The following is a 27,421-nucleotide window of genomic DNA, read 5'->3' as shown; positions in this document are numbered from 1 at the left end:
GTGTCATTTCGACTCACAAGTTTTCAGCGACATGGTAACGTTCGTAATGTTTACATTCCCACAATGCAATTCTGGAATGTCGCTTGACTACTCAACTTCCTCTGGATGTACTGATCTAAACTTACGCTGGTAGTAGAAATGCAACGTCCATATTGCCCCATATGGTTTACGTTAATGACAGATATAATTAAAATAATTCAGAGAAGATATTTAATCCGAAAGTAAACCGTCATCAAACTGTTATCATTTGTTTTTTTCTGGTAACTTTCGTCTTAACGTAGGGGGCAGACACATCAATAGAACAGCGCGCCAGTTAGCCCTGTGCGAGGATTCTTAATTTAGGTCACCGACACCGTCGTTTGTTTTCTGCCTTAAATTAATCGTAATTATCTTTAGAAAGTATTAAATTTGGCATCTTAGAAAAGAAATACACTTCGCCCTACCACCATGTATAGTGTAATAAAACACACTTTTGCCCTGAACTATTATAGTTAAAGCACGAGGACGCTTGCGTATACATAGTGGTAGAGCGAAGTGTATTTCTTAACTAACAGGATTGGGTGGTCTGTCAACAACCATGCTTTTGCACACACATATGTACATACCGAAGCCACATTAGACCTGGGTCATAGAGAAGCTTCAGCAAACAACTTTATTCTGAATACTGGTACAAGTAAATGTACAGCCTATGGGCTGGATACAATGTGATCAATGTAACACATTTGAAACATCAGTTACAAACGACATGAAAGTTGGCAGATTTCCTAAAATGTCTGTAGCAGGGAGAAAGGTTTTCAAGAAACACATAATTCATCTGAAACCTGAACTTCATTCAGTCAAGTATGTTAACCTATAATATGTCATACATTTGAACTTCACACAGTCAAGTATGTTAACACAAAAAGCCATACATCCTAAACAAACCTGAAAATGATGAAAAATGCATGGTGATTTACATTATTTGCTAAAGAAGTTCCGCCCCTCAAAATCCAGAAGAAAACCTGACATGGTCACAATTTCAATCTTGAATAGCACTATAGGTTCTACAGCATGACAAAAATGTACTGTCATATACGTTTCACAAATATGACTAGTGAAAACTAAATATCACACACAGGTCTAAGGACAGAAGACAATGTCACATAATGTAAAAACATCAGTATATCAGTACCAGGTTCCATAAACCCGTGAAGGTCCGGGTTAGAATTGATCTTAAGTAACCCATGCTTGTTGTAAGAGGCGACTAACGGGATCGGGTGGTGGTCAGGCTAGCTGACTTGGTTGACACGTTATTGTATCCCAATTGCTTAGATTGATGCTCATGCTGTTGATCACCGGATTGTCTGGTCCAGACTCGATTATTTACAGAGTGTGGTGTTCAACAACAACCAACCAGGCTCTATTGCTCACATAATATAAAGTTATTTAACAATGTTTAAAAAAAGTATGAGTTTGTGTATTTCAGTGATACCACTGCATGAAAACAACGCCAGGAGCACCATATGGTGCAGACAAATCTAATGTTGTAATTAACTTATGACTATCTTAGCGCTAAGAGAGCTTCGAAAATATAGGCCGCTATCCACAAAATGTTTGTAGTGCTATGTGAGTGAGTGATCATGTGATAAACTATAGAGTTCCGACAGGTCATAACGATACGAATGCTTTGTGGATCAGGGCCTAGATTTTCGAAGCACTAAGATAGTCGTAAGTACCAGACATTAACATTAACTTACGACTATCTTAGCTCTAAGAGAGCTTTGGATCAAACATTTGGATCAAACATGAAAAATCTCTATAAACAAATAAGGTATCACCCTTGGAATTGACTGCATTTTGAACTTGACTCCTATTTACAGCACATGGAAGTTTCCAGTTCATTTTTTATTGGAAAGACCAAAAGACACGTGATATCCACATGGCTGTATCTGTATCATGTCCAACACTTTTCCCAAAGATTTCAATATGCCAGGTAGAAGAATTACAGTTCCAGCTTGTCTCAGTCTGGTTGAAGTAAAACGTTTCAAAGTACTTTGGAAACATCTGTTTGTGACAGTTTGGTTTCGTTTTTCATTTGAATAGCTGGTTCAAAGGACTGTACCTTGGAGATGGCTGAATCTATCAATTTGGAGGACAGGCTCGGCTGGTGGATGCCATACCTGCAAATAATGAATATTGTTCACTTCAATAAGTGGAGGGATGGTGGGGTAGCCTAGTGGTTAAAGCATTCTCTCGTCATGCCAAAGACCCGGGTTCAATTCCCCACATGGGTACAATGTGTGAAGCCCATTTCTGGTGCCCCCCACCATGATATTGCTGGAATATTGTAAAAAGCAGCATAAAGCCCAACTCACTCACTGACTCAATGAGTGGATGCAATAGTAAGAAATGAAAATTACTCATTTTATTGAGTGAGTGAACTGTATTTTAGGTATATATCCACCGTTACATGTATGTGGAAACAATTAAAGGTTCTCCAACCAGCATAGACAAGCCAGCTAACTCAGATTACTGATATGAGGTGAGGTGAGATGAGGTGAAATTGGGTTTAACGTCGTGCTTGAGAATATTTTGCTCATATAACGACATGCATGCATGTGGATGTGGATGTGTATGTGTGGCTGCTTGTACTAGCCCAGACTTAAGCTGGTTTTATAGTGCTAGTCCACTGAGATACCATGCCGCAGTGAAGCATGAATACCCCACTCAGACACATTATACTGACTCCGAGCCGACCAGTCCTTGTTGTACCTACCCATTAATGCCGAGCGCCAGACAGGGACCAACAAGTACCATATTTTAACGTCTTTTGGTATGACGCGGTCGGGGATTGAAACTGATATGGATGTCACATTCTTACCAAAACACAGTCCAATCTCTGTTGCTCCAACTTCCCTCGCTCTGTCTGAAGTACCTGCAGACATGCAGAGAATACCTCCTTAAGTTAAGAATCAATAAAACTTGCTTGATTCTTAATAGGGCTGGGATAGGTAACCCGGATACCCAAGATAGGTGCGTAATGAATTGGACCTAGGTACCCATCGCAATATCCAGACCCGTTGTGATCATGTGACTAAAAGATTAAACAGTGTAATATGTTATTCTTTCATGATTAAAAGGTTGTATTGTCTTTGAAGATTTAGACATAATTGAGCAGTCACCTGTTTTGAATCAAATATGGGCCATGGATAAGATTGAATAAACTCTAATACCGAGCTGTAGAGTATATTGCCATTTCTTATAATTTGATGTCAGGAATTAACATAATGGGTATGCAGGTAGGGTAGGGTAATAGGGGGTGGGGCTCACAGATAGAAAACTTGGACCCATCCCAGCCCTAATCCTTGCCCATTGTATCAAAAAACCAATTCAGTCCTTCACAGTGCATTTATGATGATTGCAGCCATACAGATTCACAATGTACCATTTCATTATTTTTGATTGAAATATGGAATAAGAGTCAGTGAGTTAACAAAACTGCTCACACCTTTGAAGAATTATGGGTGTCAGATTATTTTTGGAGGTCATGGTTGTAGAACACTTTGTTGGAACCCAAGACAATACGTGGGAACCCAAAACATTACAAACAGGGTGCCCACTAACCAAGAATCATAATAATCTTGGATTCATACCCATAAGCAGATCCTGCCATGACAAAAGGACAAAGCTCTGCACATGTAACTCTAGATGATCTCATACAGCAGATAGTGCCATTGTTATTACATCAGACAGGTGTGTACTGAAACTTCATTCTCAGCTTCATACAACCGAAGCTGCCATATTACATATCCATTAAAATCAAATTGATCATTAATATTTCCATATGGACTATATAATGAAGCTGCAAGGAAAATCCTACAGGTCATTAGACAACTGGTATTTGGTTATTCCAAACACTGATTTTAAGCCTCACCATGAATTGATTGGGTTGTCTCCCTTGGACCGCCAGTACAGCTGTTTATGGTCTCTCTTCAATGTCTCCCAAAGCATCTCACCTGTACCCTCTCCCTGTGGCAAGATGAAAGCAAGTAATATATTATACACAATACTTCAGATATATTTATTCAATTAAAAAAGAGTGAGTGAGTCACTTTAATTTTACCCCACTTTTAGCATTATTCCAGCAATATCACGGAGGGGACACCAGAAAGGGGCATCACATTGTACTCATGTGGGTCATTGAACCCAGGTCTTCGGCGTCAATGAAACAAATCAAATATTACCACAATAGAGATAAATCGGGACAAGGCTTGATTTTTATCACCTGGGCTTTAACGGACACAACAAACTTGCAGAGATAAGGTACTTCCATATCATCCTTTAGGATCACTGCTGCTGCATTGTAGCTGAAACAGACAGGGTTTACTTTAGTTTCAAACATCTTCATAGCACTGCTACAAAATGCCAATGAAAATTATTCAATTGATAATCCAACTCTTAATCTATTATCAGTACAACAATGAAGAATTTTCACAATGTGTGTTTTGTGAGTAAAAGTGAGCGACCTTGTCAACCTAGGATAGAATTTCCCTGATAATCAGGGTTGACACGATTTTACCTCCATCAACCAGTGTTATTCAAGAGCAACTTAAGGCAGTACCCAAAGCAAAACACATAATATGCAACCTGGGTTCTGATAATGGCTGCCTGGAAAGAGAGCAGCCATTACAATAACACAACTATGAGAGGTTTCTCTGTTTGGCAAATGTGCCAGTGTATCTTTTCTATTTAATACAAATGAAAATGAAAACAATGCTTCGAACATCAAAGAAGATACAAAATTATCAAAGTTGCATTATAGATTCTGAAGTATTCATATCAGCAAGTGAAGGTTTTCTCGGACGCTATCAGAATACATATATACATACTACCATACCTTATTTTCATTCATAACTAACAATGAGTTTCAGTCCTGTATCAGGTTCAATCAGAAATATTTATTCTCTTTCTTGTGGGTATTGCCCATGTCTTACCACTAAACATGCATATGCTAAATGGCAGACAGGATTGCCCAAAATCTACAGCTTTCAAAAGTAAAAATTATTTTCAAATGAATAATACAGCAATTCTATCAGAAAGCTGAATAGAATATGTTTACTCACCTTTCTGACAAGTATACGGCATGAAGCTGTTCCTCAATAGACTTGAAATAGTCTACTGTTAATGGTTTCCTAAATGATCTGAAAGAGGAGAGCAGATTTATTGACAAGCTGACAAAACCATTTCTGTTACATGTCATAAGGTAGAAATATTGGTAACATGTTTTGTCAGTGTTAATTTGCATTATATCATACACAGTAAAGGGTTGGTGCCTCCTTTAGGTTTTACTGTACACAAATAGTAATATATACACAGCAATACATATAGCAAACATGCAGAGAGAGAGAGAGAGAGAGAGAGAGAGAGAGAGAGATACATACATAGTAAAGAGTTCTGTCAGTCTTTCGATATCAATACCCTCCAAGGTGGAATAGCTGTGAATAGGTTCTGTGATCTTGAAGAATGTTCCTGAACCTGTAACAAAATATGCAAATGAAATTAATCTCAAATAATTGACATCCTTATCAATTTGTATTTGTTTTGGTATATATAAACTACAGGTATGAGTTTTACAAACACAAAGATAGAGGTACATATTTCACATACACGGCGATACAGGTACGAGTTTCACACACATTTAGATACATACAGGTACAAGATACAAGTGTTTAAAACTCCCAAAATTCCAAGCCAGACAGCCGGACTGGTAACTTAAAAAAATTACCCGTCCGGATACAAACTTGCCTGTCCGATTTTCAACAACAACAAAAATAAAAAGAAAGAGAAAAAAGGGTTTTTGAATAATTTACTGTTTGTAGGCATCGCAATGAACAACATGATAGCACTAACAGGCAATGCACAGAGTTTAGGTAAACTGAAAGTACATGTGTTGTGATTGGTTATTGTAAAATTAAGTGTCCAATCGTAAATACCGGTAGTTTAACATAATTATCATGATACTTTAAACACCTCAAACTGACGACGAGAGAACCTGTCTGATATTATGAAATATTTACTGTTAGGGGTAAAAACATCTACCAGACCACCGGACAGTCTACTTTTGAAATTTGACTGTCCGAGATCAAAATAGACTGTTCCGGATGGTCGGGCAGGCGGGAATTTTAAACGCTGAAGATACATGTAAACAGAGATATAGGTAGAAGTTACAAGTAAAAGAATACAAATATGTATTCTCCAGTTTCTCCACTGATACATAGAGCTACATATTGGCAAAATGTTTCTTCTGTAACATACTGAGATCAGGTACCTGTATTGTTTAAAGTACTGCAATATACTGTTGAACTAAACTGACAATAAATCGACACTGTTCATACAGTACTTTGTAGCTATGGATGCCGTGGGAATGACAACTTTACCGAAAAAACACTTCTGCATTTCAGCCGTATTATCTATCAATTTTGAGGGGAAAATGATTTGTGAATCAAAATCTGTGTCCATCTTAGGTTAATAAATACATATATAACCGGAATATCCAATATATCAGCACACAGAAAAATACTGCGACATGTTTGGTTTGAAAAGAATATTGCAGTGTGCCAGTATATCTGAAATACCATGCTCTCCCATTGATAAACCTGAGTATGTATTGATAAATTCAGCACCTGCAATCACAGAGTAGCATCCATCAAATTATATAATGTGTAATAATATCAAATTATATAATGTGTAATAATATCAAATTATATAATGTGTAATAACTTCCTGTCCAGTAAAACAACAAATCAAACGACTCCATGGACTCCAAAAATGTAGGTCGTTTCCATTGAACCATTTCTTGTTCTCAGGAGCCAAATAATGATCAATAGAGCATTTGTTTTTAAGACAGCTCTTAATTTCACAAATATGGAAGACAATTTAAATCACTGGGATAAGCATTTAATTCCTGTGGGTATGTGAATATTCTGGAACCTCTTCTTCCCTGGAATCTCCTTGGCTGCAGTTCTGCAGTCTGCATTCCCTGCAATCCCTAGTGTTAATGTGCATACAATTACATTACCTCTGTGAGTGAAGAGCTCTTTCAACATCTTGTCTACAGCTGTGATGACGACTGAGCTGTCCCTTGGCATGTCACACAACAATTTGTATACCCGCTCTATCTGAAATTTAATCCAAAAGTTAAACATGCATAAGCCCGTCTTAATGTAACACACTTATACTTTATTTATTATTTATTGCACATAAATGATTCCTTAAAATACCAGATGTAAATTCTAACAGGGACGTCTAGTGCGATTGAATAGCATAATATTCTCAACATCTTTATCATAAAATGTTTAAAGCAACCAGTATACAAAGAATACAAGCCTTACACTAGATCTGATGACAGGTGTACACCAGGGTTTGTCCCCAGACGTCTCCAGATCCACGGGTAGATGGATATTTGCCACCACCTGCATTGTCAGGCACATGATATACAAGGCATATAATATTTTGTTTCATGCCACACAGAATATTCCTGCAATATGACAGCCATAAAGTATGTCACTGCCTGAAAAATAAGTGTTCTTATTTGAACATCTAAACAAAAATATAAAAAATATGTTAACGATATGACAGTGTTTTAGAAAAATAACCTCACCAGAAGGTGAGTGAGTGAGTGAGTGAGAAAATGAAGCTGTATGCCGTACCAGGAATGTTGCAGCTATCTGTGGCTACAAATATCATCATAGCCTTTACCAATAATTTAAATGGAGTTTAAAGGACATACAACCCCATAACTTCAGTCTACTAACAAAATTTTTTACTAAGTTGCTTATTGAACGTTTGAACATGTTTTGACAGGCCAGGCCATGATCTATTCCATCCAAAACTTTTCAGAGCTAAAAGAAATTCAAAAGGATGTGTTTGATTAAAAAATTGCTTTTCGGAAACCTTTTGGTGTTTTTTCATAAATTTCATTTAAAGGATTTTATGCAACCTGAAGTCGACATGTTTTAATTTTCTAAGTTTACATCCTGGCTCTTGTGATATCAATTAAGAAAATATTGGAACAAAATAAGGTCTGCTTTTAAGTCTTAATTAAAATATTGTTTCACATCAGTACATTCTTTTGAAGGACATCAGTACTCACAGATCCAACTTCATCAACGAAACCTCCACAAGCATTAACCTTGATGACCTTCAAAGGCTGCAGAGCCTTGGCCAGCCCCTCCGTTACACTCCACAGGTCCAGTGCTACAAGCTGGCCACTGGCGGTCTCTCCAAACGACAGAATTATTGGAATGTGTTTTGTCTGCAGACACCACTCAATGATCTCTGTGTTGATGTTACACAGAGTCCCACAATAGTTGGCACTGCAATACAATTATTGTCATGTTGAAAGATGTGATTTTCACATTGTTTTGAATTGATTAACTTCAACAGTTAGGAAACTGTTCAGCAGAAGGAAATACAGCTTAAAGGGGCACTGATCCAGAGCGATTAATGTTTCTCGCCAACAGTCTAATTACGAAACCAAGCGGCAAGCTGGCCAGAACCTGCTCCCTCAACTGTGATGGACACGGGGACTGGGCTTCTGTCCACCTTGGCAGAATTTCTTCAATCTAAACAGTGGGACATTAGGATGGGTGGATGCCCATCAGATGGCGTTATTTGAAAATATCCCAGAGAGTTCTTGTCTGATTGTAATAAAGTATCCCAGCAGTGTAGGCTTTTCAGATTTTCTAACGCCTGGATAGTGTAGTGACTGATCCAATTTGATCCTATTTCTGTGGGTTTTTTTACCTCGATATTTAATCATGTCATGTAAAAATATGATGTCTATTACCTATGATATTAAAAACACACATTTGATTTGTTTGAATCTATAAACTAAACAACCCCACTTTGCCATTGCTAGTGAAATCCGAAAATATACTTAGGTAAATAGGTATATACTATTTTTTTTAACTTAAGTACAGAGAAAATGCTTATACGCATTTCTTATGCCTTATGCAACAATGAAGTTCCGTTCGTATCCTCAATACAATGTCGGCCCATAAATTTTTCCAGGCAATTAAAATTGTTTGTAACCCGTGTTTCGTGGTATAAACCTACATATGCTATTTGTCATCATTCGCTTGATGATCAGTTAATGAATTTATAACAGGTATAATTAGTGGTAACACCACTCGGATTACCCGACAAAGGTTCCCATTTGGCATCTCTCATTTCTGGAGTAAAAAACTCAACATTGTCAATAAAGGTCTGATGTGGCAAATGTATTACATCTTATGTAATATGCGCATGGAAGTGCAGCAAGAGGAATTTTCAGCTAAGTTACAAAAACAAACATCAATCAAAGGATTAATTGATAACACACTGATTGGTTAATTACTGTTATCTTGCAGAGCATATTTTTAAAAAGGTCGTGTTTATGTATGTAGATTTACTAATCTATACTGAATACACCCTGTCGTAAAGTGCCGGTGTAAAAACAACATCCTTCATTCAAAGGATTAATTGCCAATGCGTTGATTGATTACTCATTTTTTGGCTGACTAAATTACTGTTTTAAAGAATGGGGGACACCATGCAATTAGTTGTCAGGTGTGCTATCTTGGGTGTCCAATAAGGCTATACACCGATGTGAAAAACCAATGTGAAACAATACATCACTTTTTCGCACATTAGACTGTTAAAACTAGGCACATGACATGGAACAGGATTCTTTGTCAGCTGCAGATGAATGGCATATCGTTCCTTAATGTGGATATATTGATGGATACATTCCTGGAACAAGGTAACAGCCTGGCATTGTTGCTATAACTATAGTCTGTTTTAATTTTAATATTTGCATTTTGTTTTTATTCATTTGTTGTATCCTTCAACAGAATCATTTTTTTCGCCGTGAAGTGTAGTGAGACAGACAACACAAACTAGGTCGCCCTTAGGGCATGTATGTGAAATATGATTCATCTGGCAATCTATAAAATGTCTAGATATTACAGTCATGCTATAAATTCACTATAAGTATAAGTAGATCGTGTGCTTGTTATTAAGTTTCAAAATGCACACAAATATGATAATAAACTAATTTGGATTATAAGACAAAATATAAAGACATACATTGTCTTCGTTATTTTTCAGTCCTAACATTTTTTTACCACTGGCACGATGTTAAACTTCAAAATGTTTTCACTTTTTATCATTATAATGAAGATGGATGTATTATCGACTAAACATGATTTCATCTTTGTTGATCAATCTACAGATACTATCTATTGCACTTGCGGGTGGTGCAGCAGAGATCACAAACCAGTCAAGAATTCTGGGATATCATCCGGGAAGTCACGGGAAAAAAACAGTAACAAAAGCAACAACCAGTCCACGGAAATTGCTCTGGATCAGTGCCCCTTTAAAGAGGTAAATGTACAGAGAAGATAATTCTACTTGGAATACCTTACTTGCTTTGTCTATTCCCTCAAGTGACTATCAGGCGAAATAACTCTCAGTTGCGTTTTGATGATTTGGCAGTCGGTGCTTGAGCACAGCTCTATCCAAATCATTTTATACTCATCATACCTTTCTATAAACTGTACGAAGGCCTCATCCCACTCTTGATGACTGTCATGAATCATTAAGCACAGCTTTTATCAATATTATTCCTATTACTTAAATCAATTATGGACATATTTGTTTTTAGAAAAATACAAAAGTTTGGACAGTCAGTTCCACTCCGCAAGGCATATGAATAAAGAGTATTGCATTGCATAACTGATGTTATTGTTTGTTTACAGTAGAACCATATGCAGGATGACACACTTCAAGGCACATGTAAATTTGTTTACATTCAGAACATGGCTCACTTGACAGCAGTGTTGAGCTGAAACTCTTCTTGTAGTTGTTGTAGTATTTCATACACAGCTCGCAGTTTTTTTGTTAGATGTCTTAACATTAGTAAATAACACTGTGTTTGTTCTTTGAATTATCAAGTTCTTTGTTTGCCTAATGTCTCTCAGCAACCTTCCTTGTAAGCCTGTGAACAGTCCCATCCTGACCAGCAAAACCATTATATTGGGGAATACTGACCACACAATCACCCAATCAGTCAACCTGACCACCCAGCCTTTACTGCTGCTTACAGCAAAATATACTCATGCCAATAATGGTTGTCACCCACTTATTGGATAGGGGGTGTGGGGGTGGGGTGGGGTGGGGGTGTAAGGTGTGTGGGGTTGGGGTGGGGAGGGGAGGGGGTGACAACCTTTATTGGCATGAGTATACATCACTGCAAGCAAAATGAAGCTTGGAATCCCAGTGCGATTTGAATAATACAATGGTCATACGTTGTCATTGTTAACTTCTAGCCATGGTGCAGAGGCCATTCCTTAAAATAGTTAGTGTGGCGAACACATATATATCTGCTTACTATTCTTATTGCTGCCCCTAAAATACACAAATTAATAAACAAAAAGCTGGTCCCTTAGAATATCTGGCAGTAATTTTAATCATTCAATACCTACCCATTAGCTCTCTCAGCCTGGATGACATGGCTTCCCATAAACAGTGGCCGACAGTGCACCCTGTTGGCCTCTAACATACTGGTCAGCACAGTGCTGTATATCACAGCCTGGGTCTTCAGTCTCTGTAACAGAAAACACTCTCTCCAATTCCACATACGATCTCTCCAATTCTACAAACACTCTCTCCGTTCGACATACACTTTCTCCAATTCCACATACGCTCTCTCCAATTCCATATTCTTGGAAAAAGTTGTATGCCTTGTCAAAACAACCAACCACAGTTATCTGTCTTTAGCATGACATAAAAGAGTTTGTTTTCTCCCTTCTACACAACTCTTAATAGAGCTATGACAACAATACAGGCTGTTTGTTGTTTGAACTCTGCACACAGCAGTATTCCAAAATTCACTGTAGCCTGTAAATAATAGGGTGATTGATATATGTAGCAATAATTCACACTGTCTGTTATGGTTTCACACCATCAAAAAAGTCAGTGAGCCTTACTTTCAGACCCATTCCTTACCATCAGATCCATTCCTTACCATCAGATCCATTCCTTACCTTCAGACCCATTCCTTACCTTCAGACCCATTCCTTACCATCAGACCCATTCCTCACCATCAGATCCATTCCTTACCTTCAGATCCCTTCAGATCCATTCCTTACCTTCAGATCCATTCCTTACCATCAGATCCCTTCCTTACCTTCAGATCCCTTCCTCACCTTCAGATCCATTCCTCACCATCAGATCTATTCCTTACCATCAGACCCATTCCTTACCATCAGACCCATCCCTTACCATACTTTAGATCCATTGCTGGGGATGTCCCATCCATAATCACAACATCGTCAACACGAACAAACAAGAGAACTTTTAAACTGACGTCACTCACTGTGGACCTTTGTTGACCCATGTCCAGCAAAATCAGATTTACAACCTGTTGTTGTCCACTTCCACATGCACCTAAATGACACACATGCCTTTGACTAGTATTTCTCAGTTTACTTGCTCACATAAACCATTGCCATCTGTGTCTTTAAGCAACACAAGACATGATCAAAACCTACCTGGAGCTCCTCCAGAGGGAACCGATGACCTGATGCAATATGGTTCCCACAGACAAGCACAGGCCGCATGCTGTTCCGTTGAAGAAAAGACAGACATGAGGTCAGGTGTTCCAGCTGAAACATGACAAGAAGAAAGTCGAAACATATTACTTTCAAATGATACATTTTGAATAACATTTAACTAACTTCTAAAATCAAACTGACTGACTGAGTTTACAGAACGAGAGTCATTCAATAGTTCATCCAACTGAATGTAAATGTGAATTTTAAATATCATGACAGACTTGTGAGAATGCATTATTGCTTTTTAGTTCTATCTGAACATGGAGTTCAAGCACTGTTGTTTTTTCATCTGATCATACCTGCTTCTGATCCTGAAAGATTTCCGGGTCCACCTGGACAACTGCAAAAGGCTTCTTAGGTTCTGAGGTGGTGAACTGTTTCAGCCAGTAGCGAGCCTCCCTGGGGTCAGTCCCAACCTTAAGCATATCAACTTGAAGAATACAGACTGCAAGTTATACCACAAGACTGACATTTCCTGTTCAAGAACTAAGATCCAGACAATAGTCTAGGTAATAACTTCCTAGACTATCTAAACACCATACACCAAATTCTGTATCTTATACCTTTCCAACACAAATGTTTGTGAACTAGGCTGTGCATCTTAAGTCAATCAAATGTTCTAAGGCTGAATACTATTGTCTTTCTGGATGCACAGGCCTGCTCGAGTGTGCACATATTTAAATAATAATAACCTATGTATCATGCTTTAATACTTTTGGATAATCTCACCATTTATGCGAATAGTATCATTTTATCTTAGTGCAACATATCAATAATTAAGTCAGTGACAGAGCCTTGATAACTTTCAGCATGGCTTCTGTGGTTGCCAAGTGACTTTTAGACATCTTGAAGAATTTCTGATGACATCATTGGTAAGAACAATCATGTGAAGGTTCATCGGTTTCTAAGGAGATGATGTTGAAAGTGTTGCATTGAAGGAATTTCAGAACAGTCAAAGAGCAAAATGGTAATAAAGGTCAAAATACAAAATACCTCAATAAAGGGATCACATATGTATAGCCCCATTACTAACAACTCACATACCAAAATTCATTACATTTTGAACACAAAGGGCTCAGTAACAGTTATAATTTACAACTTTCAGTATGGTCGAACTGAAGCAATGGTTAAAAAAAATGTAAATATTTAAAACACTGCAAAAACAGAACACTCTTGTTCAGGTACACACCGTATACATATCCTATAGCAGATTTCATGACATTTCAACAAAAAGGAATGGTTACTGGCCAGAAATATCTCTTTTAAAAGAGTTCCCCTGGTGGCCATTTTTAGTGGGTGAGTGAGTGAGTGAGTGGATGGGTGGGTTAGTGAGTGAGTGAGGTTTACGACTCTTTTAGCAATATTCCAGCAATATCATGGCAGGGGACACCAGAAACAGGCTCCACATATTGTACCCATGGGGGGATCGAACCCGGGTCTTTGGTGAGATGAGCGTACGCTTTAACCACTAGGCTACCCCCCAACTTCAGTTAGGAACCTCTCAATATTTAGAACAAGCAAACAAAGTTTCTGCTTCACTAATTTGGTGGTTTCTGCAGAAACAATCTTTACAATGTTAGAAATGCATTTTAAGAGCATTGAAAGGGCATGGGCAAATAACGGTAAAAACAGAAAATGCAGCGGCCATAAAAGTTCAAAGTCCCATGATAGGATTCAAACCACAGACCTTCTGATACAAAGTTGTACACCTTGTCCACATGACCAAAGAGCTCACAAAGTAAGGATGTCATCTGTGACATCATATGAACATAGGAAAGTAGAAACAATTTGCCTTGAGTTCCTCCCAGTGACAGGGTTTGACAGATTTTCACTGACAGCTTGAAATTATGATTTTCCATTCACTATCATTATATAGCAAATCTCACAAATTGCCCCATGGTTCAACACTGTATTTTTACAACCTGCTTTACAAGAGCAGAATGGATTTACTGTCAACAATGTCAGGGTCAAAAGTTGAATAGGTACATTGTTCAACCAGCACATAATGAAATACATACTGGACACATATCTATCTAACTTGTCAAGCTGTCATCGATGATTTAAAAACACCTCTCCATGCTAAATGTTTCAATTTAACTACTGCACTCTCAACATTTATGATTTTCAGTTGTAAAGGAACATCATTTTGAATGAAGGTTGACAGTTTTTGTGAAGGACAGAGTAACGTCCACCTACCTCACTAAGGAAGCTCTTCAGATCAGGCATGTTCTCCAGGTCAGATGTCCCTCTGTACTTGTCCAGATGACTCAGTGATGTAGACAATAATGCACTAAGAATCCGGGGATCGGACAGACGACATGTGTGTTTTTCCAGTTTCTTGCTGTTGCAAAGACAACACATGAGAAATCTGCAGTTGTTATTTTCACCTAGACCAATTTTATTACTTGTTTCGATTACTTTATTTTTTATTTCCTCTTTATCCCGAGGTAAGACGAAAAAACACGAAGGTTGGAAAGTACTATAATAAAACGCAATAGATTCTATTGGTTTTGAAAGAGGTGCTTTGCCGACCTTAGCCTCAGCTAGCTGAAACCATTGCTTGATTTAGCCAGCAAAAACATAGTGAAAATGTCAATGTGTAAGGACAGGATATGCTAGGAGCATTATTAGTAGGGATGTCACAATACATAAGTTCATGAATAGATACGTATCACAATACCCATGTCATGATTCCATACGTATCACGATACCTATTTTCGCTGTAATTATTGCGTAAATTTAGTTACATTTTGAACATCAATATTTCATATTTTATAACTGTCCACGAAAAAGATCAACATTTTTTATTCTTAGAGATTAAATAGTTCTAATGTTTGTACATTAAAAATAATCATTTATAACTCTCATAACATCAAAAAACATGATACAATAGCAAAATGTAAATGATACATAAACATATTTAAACCAATACTTTGAAAGCTAAATATCGATACAGTTTTGAATTCATCGATAATTGTATCATCTTAGAAAAAGTATTGATGCATCAATGTATCGATGTATCGTGGCATCCCTAATTATTAGACTCACAGGATCTAGTAATAAGAAAAAACTTTCAGAAAATTAGCAGATGTGTTCATATGAATGAGAACCACACTTTGTTGGTTTCAATCCATGCATGTACTTGACATCACTAAACATATATTCATGTAGGTAATTAAGAAGTTAACATCTTATATCTGTCATGAGCAAATTCGCTCAATTTCTCTTGAATTTAAATATGCAATTTTTGGGCCTTTTACACTCATTTCAGCTATTAAACTATTTTTGATAATGTTACAAGAAAATATTTGTATAGGAGAATGGTGTAAATGCTAGTTTTCCATTGTTTTGGAATATGACATTTCTTCTTTGTCACAAATTGTCATCCTAATTGAAAATAAAACATTCCTGGATATTATTACATACGGTTGTAGTGGGTGGAATAGTAAATGTAATGGCTCCATCTGACTGCAAGTTCATAAAGCGATAAGGCACTTTACCAATTTTGGTAGTTTTTGTCATATTGTACCCTAACGCCAATCAAAGCTTAGGGAATACAATGACATGCAGTGATGGTTAATATGAGCATCAATCAAAACAAATTGGTCACAAGGACATACATCAACCAAGTCGGCAAGCTAAACTATACCTGATCTGGTCGCTTCTTTCAACAAGCACAGGTAGCTAAAGATCATAACGAAACTGTCATCATAAGGATATTAGCATTTTTCTTGTAACCCTACATGAAAGACTCGGGGATAGTGGCTGTCATGCTATCCATTAAACAATTCTTGGACTGCTTTCTACCATTACATATCTCACCATGTTAAAGATGTCTGTTGGCGATCACTTCCAATCTGGAGATTTCCGGACACTTTAGTCCTACTGGACAGTTTACTCATGCTACTATTTGTTGAACTCTGGAGAAATTGGCCAATGTACTTTGTGGGTTTGGTACAGTATCTGGTAAAAGAATGGAACCCCTTCTGGCTTTGCACAGGTACAAAACATTTTGAGCTGTATGTCAAGGCTGATACTATGGACCCCTTGGTTGCCTTGATGCTTGAAACTGGCAATGCCATGATCGTCAGGCAGCAGCTGAAATGCTGGAAAAATGCATAAAGTGCAAGATTTCTTTCATTCTCTTAGACTATGTGTCTTGTTCAAATAGAGCAAATCTTGCTTATAGAGAAATGTCATGTTTAATGCTGAATTTATAATATATTTGAATAACATCAAAAAGTACTCTGTATACTTCAAGAATTTGCAAATGTGTGTCTGGAAGTCATCATGAAGCCATCAAGTTTGCTTGGGATTGACTGTTGTGATTTTCTTGTGTTGTTAGTAAACACTGTTGTCTGAGTAAACTGTATCCCTTGATTGCTCCCTACCAGTACCATCAATGCCTATTGGGGCGGTGGGGTAGCCTAGAGTTTAAAGCGTTCGCTCGTCACGCCGAAGACCCAGGTTAGATGCTCAACATGGGTACAATGTGTGAAGCCCATTTCTGGTGTCCCCCTCCATGATATTCCTGGAATATTGCTAAAAGCGGCGTAAAACCATACTCACTCACTCAATGCCTATCAAAGCCCCCTAGCTTCTATCATTTACATGGCTCCTCATTGAGTGAGTGAGTTCAGTTTTATGCCACACTCAGCCTGTACATAATTAACTCTGGATCAGACAATCCAGCAGTTGCTATCACGAGTATTGATCTATGCAGTTACCTGTGTCCAACCAGATCAGCCAGTCTCACCACTTGATTGTGTGTGTCACCTCATACACAAACCACTGCATGAACCAACAATTCATTTCAAGGTCACCGTTCCATGCATGTTTCCATTCCAAATGACCCCATGGAACAAATGTCGTTGTTTCAGTGACCTTGGAAGTATATTTAATAAGAATGACAGTATTGACACCACTCATTTAGATGACGGTGCTTTCTGTGAACACATTTTACATGAAACATGTCATGAAACCAAAATGATTCTCAAGCTTAATTAATTCCACATTTGTAAAACTGTGGCTTCATATATATTTACACTGCAAGTGTATTTGCTCACTTCAACTTCAGGTGTCACAAGACAATAACTCCCTACCATATTTATGAAACACTGCAACATTCAATCGTGGTTGGATAAATGTTGTGAACATCGTTCCAGGAAAATCTGTAATTCTGATAATTCCACAGAAATTATTACACCAAGGGAACGTTTATTCTTTGTACTGATACATTATATATGAATAAGGCAATAAAACTGTAAATCCTTACACTGGTGAGTGCTTTCAACTGAAACGAGATTCTGGCCATTAATGTCAAGGTAATATATTTGATGAGAAAGAATTTTGACTGTCATGGTGAATGGCACCGAGCTCTTAAAGGACCACTACTAAACTTCACACAGATCTACCGGCACACGAAACAATATACACACACCGGCTACGGCCAGCTGTTTGTCCGAGGTGTCGTCTTACCTTACATCGCCATGTCTCGGGACTTCTCAAACATCTTTTGGATGCTAAATTATCCTATGACCATTCTAGTGTAGTTCCCATGTCATCGACATCTCAGAATGGCACAGTCTTGCCACTGTTTTTCTCCCGAATTAATTATATAAGATGCCCTCAGACAAACTGTTAACGCTTGCGGAATCAGCCGGTCGTCTATATCTCCCCTCTCCGTGAACCCTGTGGGGAATATCACTGATTCGTGTGCAGTGCGTGATCGGCGTGGCGACACTGGCACTGGCCTTGGGAAGTCATCACTCCATAGTACCGTTGCCTGCTAATGCGTGATATAAAGGGAGATAACTGGTCAGACATTGAACAATAGAGGTTATCGTGGGTGCTTCAGGACCAAGTCAAGGTCGTGGTGAAAAAAAATTCGTTTGTTTGCTCTCAGCAACATTCCATCTGTATGACGACAGTCTAAATAATTGAGCCTGGACCAGTACAGTGGATGATATCATGAGCATCTGCAACTGAACGAGCCTGACCATTCGATCCCGATAGTCTACTCTTACGACAAGCATGGGTTACTAAAGACTATTTCTCACCCGGATCTTCTCGGGGGAAATGGTATACAATAGTTACAGAAGTCCATATTAGCAGATATAATAGCTGTTATTATATTATACGAATTTCAAATTTACACGTGCGTATTTGTTGTATAGGCCTACGCTATATTTATCTACAGTAAACCTAATACTAGCTACTCAGTAGCTGTGTGACGGCGGCCTGTTGGTCATCGGACCAGACAACCAATGACTGGTATTCCACACCATTTGGGTACGATAACACGTCAGTTCAGAATGGTGAAAGTTAGCAAGGTTTTGCTCGAATAGCGCTGATAATGTGAATTATAACCCGATATTTGTTTATAATAGCTCTGAAGAGTTCTTTGAATAGTCCGTGGTCTGATGGATAGAGTGTTTGCAAAGACAGCGGATAGTTGGTGATACAATAGTACCAATCGTACCAAAGGACGTTACAAGATGGTACTTGTTACCCTGCGTGGCGCTCGAGATTTAAGGGGTTCGTACCTCGGGTTTCCACATGACTGTCTAACAGAGCCAGCTAGGATTCATCAACAGCTGAGCATTACAAGAGACTGTGGGGCTGGCGGAAATAAATGTCTATACGGGTTTCTTAACAGTGACTGATTACTATGATATATAAGATTTCGATATACCAAAATATGGATCCCATTTCTGTGTCTTATAGCTTGATATCTAATCATGTCAAGCAATTATGCCAAGGTAATAGACCTATTATATTAAAAAACATACATGTGTGTGTGTTTCCAAATGTACTACATGCTTTGCCTGCCCTGAAAGTTTCGACTAGTGGCAACGATTTTGTCAAACACGGGTTACGGAGTACATGAAAAAAATAAATTAGATTATGATGTTTATTGAATTTAAAAGTGTTATCTGTCTTCAATATCATAACAACAGTGTCCCTCAAATAAATGCCTTTATGGTTAAAAAAGAGTCGGAAAACTTTTCACTGTCGTGTAGACTGTATAAATATAGCAATGATGCAATGCAAGACGCAGCTCCTTGCACCAACTGGTAACATAAATGTCAGATAATTCAGTGATGTCACAGGTGCTGTAACGAGCTGAAACTGAAAGTATGTTAGAATGGCAATGTTGTCATCATAATGGATGAACGGAATAGACATTATAGCGCAATATTACGTGCGTTTTCAAGCGCTGCTACGAAAGGATGGCCAGCATTGAAATTCCAAATGTCTTTAAGAACTCAAAGTGTGCTGAAACAGTACAGTTTACCATCGAAGCCTATCAGTTTCTCCAACTTCATTATTGACAGAATTTCATGTGAGTTATATCCAGATGATGCACCAACCAACTTTAGACCAGTGTCGTGTGTAGGTGACGGGAACTGTCAATGTTAGATCATTGTCACAGCAGGTTTTAGGTGAAAATCAGCACATTGAATGTAGAACTAGGGTTGTATATGAACTGGTAACACGTGACAAGTTTTATATTTCGGATCACAATCTGAAACTTGTGTCTGGATCGTCTGCTCAGCAGACGACAAACCTAGCAGAATATGTAATTTATACCTCAGCATCAGATGATACTATTTCAGGATCAAATTTAGCCGTCACTTACCAAAATGATGTTTTGAAAAGCGTTAATTCTTGTATATACAGCTATTCATTGCATCTGTACGCTGCCTGCAATTGCTTCCAAAGGAGATTGATTTCCATCTATCCCCAAAGGGAAATGAAGCGGTCAGTAGGAGGGTCATGCACCAGACATCAAGTCAAGTGTCGGGGACATTTGATGAAGCATTAGACATGCACATTATGTGGACACATATGACAAATGCCAGTCTCTCACAGTGGAACCCCAATCATTTTGTTTCGTGTGTTCAGTGTCGTGAAGATCATGAGTAAGAGTCTTGTAATCTCACCTATCAAATTGACAATTCTGATTCAGATCATCACTAGAAAGAGTCCCAGTGAAGATTCTGAAATTCCAATATCCGACAGGTTAGCTGATGAATCAGCCAAAAGCTTTGATGACAAGCCTGATGTTCCAAAATGTCACGGCGACATGGACACCCCTGACGCAGAGCCTGAATCTAAACAGTTTAAAGCATCTACAGGGATAGACATAGATGATGTCGGTGACATTGTATAAGTGAAAGTAAAATTGTCATCGATGAGTGATACTGAGAAACTGAAGTACCTGAAGGAACATTGTACTCCAGGTCCCGACTATGAAGTCATTACCCAGGTAAAGAAAAGACCTGGACAAAAAAGATCCACAATGAAATGTTGAATATATATCGAAAAGTGCCAATTTTAGATCAAATGCGGAAAATACTACCAGGACAACTCTACTTGTATGTCAATGATATGTCAAGAAGAACAATGACATATTGAGAAAAACAATGGCCTGTTAGAGAGAACAGTGCCACAAACATTATGCTATGTGAACAGAGAAAAAAAACCGGTATCACACAATGTTATAATAGGTACGAATAGTATATCAGACAGAAAGCAGATATTGTGACTGAACCAACAGTATTTAAAGCTGCAGCATTCAAGTCAACTAATGGCATATCAGCTGAAACAATACTACAATGACATAACTAATAGTAGATCAGCTACAATAATGACACCATTATCAAACTTACTAACGACCTCAGCTGACACTACAACTGCCTTTCTACGGTAAACTGGGGTGTCATTGGGCGTGGACAGCACCCGCAAGTCATTCCTGAGAATGGAGCCCACATGACCACTGACAGATGTGTGTAACCCCTGTCCGGGCACCTCGGTCGTCTACGTATTGTCACATAAGCATCAAAATGAATGAAATGTCGAATATATATAGAAAAGTGCCAATTTTAGATCAAATGCCAAAAATAATTCTCCCGGGACAACTCTACAATCTTAAGCTGTCTTTCATCCAGGTTATGATGACAGAACTGACAGTATATAAGATGGATCGATGACAGAACCAATGGTGTGTTAACTACAACGATGATATCCCATGACAGAAAGCAACTGTATGTCAATATGTTAGGAAAGGGAGTGAGTTTAATTTTATGCCGCACTCAGCAATATTCCAGCTATATGGCGGAGGTCTGTAAATAATTGAGTCCCGACCAAACAATCCAGTGATCAACAGCATGAGCATCAATCTATGCAATTGGGATACAATGATGTGTCAACCAAGTGACATCATGGGGAACTGTGTGTAAAGATGAGAAATAAATGGTATCTCAGCCAGAGCTAACAAAAAGTTATAAAACCATAAAATCAGTCGTGTACGATAAACGATATCATAGCAGAACTGGTACCATATCAGCTGGAACGGTTATATCATGAGAGAACCAGTTGTGCAAGGTTTGAAACAGTCGCGTCCCATGAGAGAAACCAATGACAGCATAAAAGACCCAACACTATTTCAGCTTCAATGCTGACATCCAATGTCCAACACAGAACCATAGGTATGTCGGTGGAAATGCCAGAACCAACAATGACACCACGACAGTACAATTCCATTATTAACTGAAGAATGACATGATGACAGATAGTTTACCAGTTGGAATAGCGGTATTATGACCCATGGAAAGGTATGTCAGATGGAATAACGAGACAATGACACAGCCAATAACCATGGTATGTCAACTATCAAGACATCATGCAACAACCAATCACGTGGCAGCTAGGTCAATGACATTAGTACCAGTTGTATGTGAGGGTGAACAATTATGTTTGTACCAAATCAAAATCAGTGACAGCACGTGAAGGGAAACTAACTTGGTCAACCATATCATAAAGGAATGGTTCATGAATGTTACTGGGCAGTGGGGTAGCCTAGTGGTTAAAGCGTTCACCCATCACGCCAAACACCTGGGTTCAATTCCCCTCAGGGGTACAATTTGTGAAGCCCATTTTCTGGTGTCCCCCACAGTAGTATTAATATTGCTGGAATACTGCTGAAAGCAGCACATAACTAAACTCACTCATGAATGTTGACTTACCCGACCTAATCCTCCTTACTCCTTGAGTAGTTCCTTGTCAAGGCTTCGTCTCCAGGTCTGTTTTGGACGTCCTCTTTTCCTCTTGCCTTTTGGGTTCCAGTTAAGCGCTTGTCTGGTGATATTTGTTTTGTGCTTCCTTTGCATATGTCCAATCCAACACCACTATTGTCCCTTGATCTGGGCATAGACTGGGTCTTGGTTTGCTGCTTGCCACAAGTCATGGTTTATCGTCAACCACTTGGTGCGGAGGCTCTGTCCGAGACACTTGTTGATGAAAGTCTGTATTTTGATGGAGCTGATCTTGGTTGCTCTCCATGTTTCTTAACCCATAAAGCAGGACAGAACGAACATTAGAGCTGAAGATCCACAGCTTGGTTTTCAGGGATAGGACAGTGCTTTTCCAGATAATTCTTAATGTGATGAAAGCATATTGGGTTTTTCTGACCCTGGCCTTGATGTCCTTGTCTGTGCCACCAGTTGTGCCAATTTTACGGCCCAGGTACGTGAATTTGGTAATGTCTTCAATCAATGTTACATCAGAGAAGACTGTCAGCATACCAATAATAGTCTGCAACATAAAACAATGGCATGGAGGAAAGAATGAAATATTAACTGTAACAATGACACCATGACCTTACAAGGAGATGTCAGCTACAAAAATGGCATCATGACAAAAACCATGGTACATAAGCTGAAATAATGACAAATGATGTGTCAACCAGAAAAAGACATCAGAATTAATAATATCTGTTTGAAGACCTAAAGTTAGGCAATAGCTATGTAATCTGAAGCCTGGCCACAGTGAGATTGCCTAAAGCTGGGCAATAGCCAGATAAGCTAAAGACATAGCTAGATAACCTAAAGCTGGGCCATAGCCAGAAACCTAAAGCTGGGCCATAGCCAGAAACCTAAAGCTGGGCCATAGCCAGAAATCTAAAGCTGGACCATAGCCAGAAACCTAAAGACACAACTACATAACCCAAAGCTAGGCAATAGCCAGATAACCTAAAGCTGGGCAATAGCTACATAACCTACAGCTGGGCCATAGCCAGTTAACCTAAAGCTGGGGCATACAAGATACACTGAAGCTGGGCAATAGCTAGATACCCTAAAGCCAAATAGCCAGATAACCTAAAGCCGGGCAAAACCTACATAACCTAAAGCTAGGCCTGATAACCTCCCCATACTCGGAGGTTAAATGGCTGAGTCCTCGTCAAAATTTACCACAATGCTGTCTGTGTGGGCGGGGATAGGGATGAAATATATCTAGATATATATGATGTGTATTCTGTCGACCAGGTGCGTAGCAAGCCAATTTTTTCATGTAAGCCCCATAGATTGCAAAGCTTTTTATTTAGATAGTATTGAGGGCTTGCCCAACTTTCATGTTCTTATGACACCTGGCCCGGAAAACAAACTTAAGTCTGAGTTTTGACTTAAGTTAAAGAGTTTTTACTAAAATTTGAAAAAAAACTGGTTTCCCAGAATGAACTGCAATCGATATTAAACTCAAACATTGTAGACAATTTGAGTTTGGTGAATAGAATACTTAAGTTGTTTTGGGCTTTTTAATTTACATGATGCAGCCGAGTTAAAATTCCAGCTGTTTCAAATTGTCAAACTCAGTTTGAAATTTGAGTCAAAATTAAAGTTTGTTTCGTGAAATCAGGGTCTGAAGTGTTATTGTTTGACGATTTCAGTAACTTCAAAATGTTATGTTATCAATATTTTGAAATCATAAAAAGGAGAACTTAGAGTAGTCTACCATTAATTCAGACAGAATAATCATTTGATTGAAATGTGACTTCCTCATATCCAAATATGTTTTGACAATGTTTAATGCATGTTTACTGCATTGATACAATACCATGCATCTAGTATTTGGGTTAGTTTCTATATGAATTGATAAACAAATGAAAAATTAACAAAGATAAATTAAGTCTATTCAAGGTTGGTCATGTAGTGTAATGTTTCAAACTGATGTAGAGGACTTCACTGAAGCCTGAATATCAATTAGCCTAAAATGAACAACATTTTCTCTTCTTTTTGCCTGGAAAAGACAACAAATTTAACCCTGTCAATGTCAATGGGAATGGGTTGATATTCAGCACTGCATATGATATGAAGAGTGAGTGAGTTTAGCTTTACGCCGCACTCAGCAATATTCCAGCCATATGGCAGCAATAATCGTGTCTGGACCAGACAATCCAGTGATCAACAGCAGAAGCACCAATCTACACAACTGGGAACAGATGACATGTGTCAACCAAGTCAGCGAGCTTGACCCATCGTTAGTCACCTTTTTTGTGGCAAGCATGGGTTGCTGAAGACCTTTTCTACCCCAGATCTTCACGGGTAATATGAATAACATGTTTACTGCACATGGTGACTATAGGTAATGCTTTGTTATCAAAGAATATTGTAGTCAATGATTTTTTTACCATTTTATTTTTTATAACGTCTTTGTTGGTATTTTGGGCAAGAATTAAAAAAACAAAAATATGAAATACAAAAATCATGTCTTTTTTTTTATAATGGTAGCTACGCCCCTGTGGACTGACTGTTTCTATTTATACCAGATAGTATACATCTGTTTTATTACCATTTTAGAAGTTGATGGAAACAACAAATGCAAGGTACTTAATGACAAGTTCTATAGTTTATTATGATGCGACCAAGTTTCAGTATAGATTCGTATACCATGTGAAACAAGATTGAAACCGGCACAAAGGAATCCCCAAAGTATCTTGCCTATACAGATTGTTTATTTTAATACATTATATGAATGAATACTGTACAAAGGCGGATCAAGAGTGGGTGTCATGTCTAATCGTAGGAATATTAAAGCATTAATCTTTGCAGTAACTTCTGGAACATTTTTAAACTAGTATGGTCCCTACTGCAATTGCATCTTGCACGAAACACAATGCGACAAACTATAAGGTCATTTGCATATGTTCTGTCCTAAGCTTATAACAGGAAGTGAGGTATCGTGCAACTTCATCCTGCACACGGCAGCAAATTGTATGGTACATTTTAAGGCGGCAAAAGGTTATTTTGTTACGTTACAGTATTGTTACCTTGTATCCAAATGAATAGAAGTTTCAGATGTTTTGGTTAAAATCATGATATTACTAATCTTAAAGAAATTCCTAAATAATTCTTAACATTAAAACTATTTTATTGCAGAAGCATTGCTAGACGTAAACACTTTTCTTCCTGAGAGAATTTATCCTTACAGAGCCAAGCCAAATAAGACAGAACATAAGCAGTTGTACAGTGTAATTCGATGTCAGCTCTTATTACGCACAGCGCGGTGATACTTATCGCGCTATTTAGCTTTAAAAACAAAGTCAAGGTTACTTTGGTTAGGGATGTGAACGGAACTAACAACGTAAGCGAAGACACCTCTTTGGAAAGAACGGTGCACTTAGTCAATATGTCACATTAGGGTAAGAGTTCCTCCCGTTCCCCCATCCCAAATAATATTTATAAATTAATATATACTAAAATTATTAACAAAACCTATTACTAGAGAACTCACAAAAATAACAATATATAAGGTCCTGTATGATAAGGGCCCCAGGCACAGTAATGTTACAAAAGAAATTTGGGGGACGGAAGGAACTCTTTCCCCTCAAATGTACACAATTGTCGAAATAACCCACATCGGCCTAACTGGGCGTTCAGTGGGATGCGTAACAGGATATCCAGAAAAGCATGTTTGCTCGTAAAATCGGGCAAAACAAATGCATGTGCTGCCTACAGGCATAATATGACCAGCCGATGATCGACAGGACTGGATATTATTAATTTTGTAAATTGTTACGACATGCCGTTTGCTTACCCAGTTTAATTCCCCTAAAGGATTATCTTATCTCAGCTGATATCTCTATCCCCAAGCCCGACCCCAACCACCGTCTGTGACACCCGTCCTGTCGCACCATTTGAGACGACCCACCCCGTTTCTTTTTATAGTGATAATGAGACTCCATGGTAGCTACATTCTTGATAGTTTCAGTATTAAAGTTATTTTTTGTTAGCTAAATGAAGCTAAGTAAGTAAGTTTAATTTTAAAATGGGCATTTAAAAAGTGTCCTTCATCGCACACTAATTTGCATAAAGTCATGGTCTTCCAAATAAGTCGCTTTGGACTTAGAGAAAAACCGCATTGGTAATTTCTGAACTAATTTCTCCTCAGTAAAGTCCTTTTTCTACGTTTCCTATCTCCCTACCACCGAGACTGTAGTTAGGTCGAACTTTGTTTAACAGATGTTTCAAACTTTCACATGTTAACAACATTAATCGTAGATATAAATGCGAAAAAAGTGTTTTTTTTACTATTTCCGATAGTACTTTTATGCATTTGCAGTGTATGAAATAAGCCAAAACCCCAGCCAGACATCAGGGCTGGTAACTTCAAAACTGGATATAGCTGTAAATTTAGACCGTCCGTAAGAAATCTAGCCCGTCTGGGGCGGTCGGTCGGGCCTTATTTCATACACTGATTTAAGAAGCATATATTTTCAAAATAACTATCATCGTTTTGCGTAAATAGTTGAAACATCATAAAACTATGTCTAGAGTCGAATAAATGAATTAATTGTAATGAATTCTCACCTGTTTAAGTGAAATTTTCATTTTCCAAATAAATGTGTCGTCTGCCTCCCTTCGAACTGTGTGGAAATAACGCGCACGTAAAACTCGTGCACAGGAAGTGATCCACGATTGGCTTAATTCGTCACACCACTATGA

The 27,421-nt window shown here is 38.2% G+C and overlaps 1 protein-coding gene across 2 annotated transcripts; it reads right to left on the bottom strand.

Moving 5' to 3' along the window:
* Nucleotides 1-1,865: 1,865 nt before the first annotated feature.
* Nucleotides 1,866-27,421, bottom strand: LOC124271426 (N-acetylglutamate synthase, mitochondrial-like). 2 transcript variants are annotated; one of them, XM_046706590.1, is made up of 16 exons: nucleotides 27,287-27,421; nucleotides 22,667-23,234; nucleotides 16,458-16,741; nucleotides 14,832-14,976; nucleotides 12,935-13,051; nucleotides 12,573-12,686; nucleotides 11,505-11,626; nucleotides 8,132-8,354; nucleotides 7,371-7,451; nucleotides 7,058-7,157; nucleotides 5,421-5,514; nucleotides 5,103-5,180; nucleotides 4,265-4,346; nucleotides 3,914-4,008; nucleotides 2,861-2,914; nucleotides 1,866-2,159 (listed from the first exon to the last, which is right to left on the bottom strand). In XM_046706590.1, the coding sequence occupies exons 3-16, from the start codon at nucleotides 16,715-16,717 to the stop codon at nucleotides 2,024-2,026; spliced, it is 1,701 nt and encodes a 566-aa protein (XP_046562546.1). In that variant the 5' UTR covers nucleotides 16,718-16,741; nucleotides 22,667-23,234; nucleotides 27,287-27,421; the 3' UTR covers nucleotides 1,866-2,023. The 2 variants fall into 2 exon arrangements, with proteins under 2 accessions (XP_046562546.1, XP_046562538.1); XM_046706582.1 differs by lacking the exons at nucleotides 22,667-23,234; nucleotides 27,287-27,421 and adding an exon at nucleotides 18,114-18,459.

The sequence above is a fragment of the Haliotis rubra genome, unplaced genomic scaffold, assembly GCF_003918875.1.
Source record: "Haliotis rubra isolate DU_JTF1 unplaced genomic scaffold, ASM391887v1 Scf1026, whole genome shotgun sequence".
Lineage (NCBI taxonomy): Eukaryota > Metazoa > Mollusca > Gastropoda > Lepetellida > Haliotidae > Haliotis > Haliotis rubra.
This window is presented reverse-complemented; position numbering and strand designations above follow the sequence as displayed.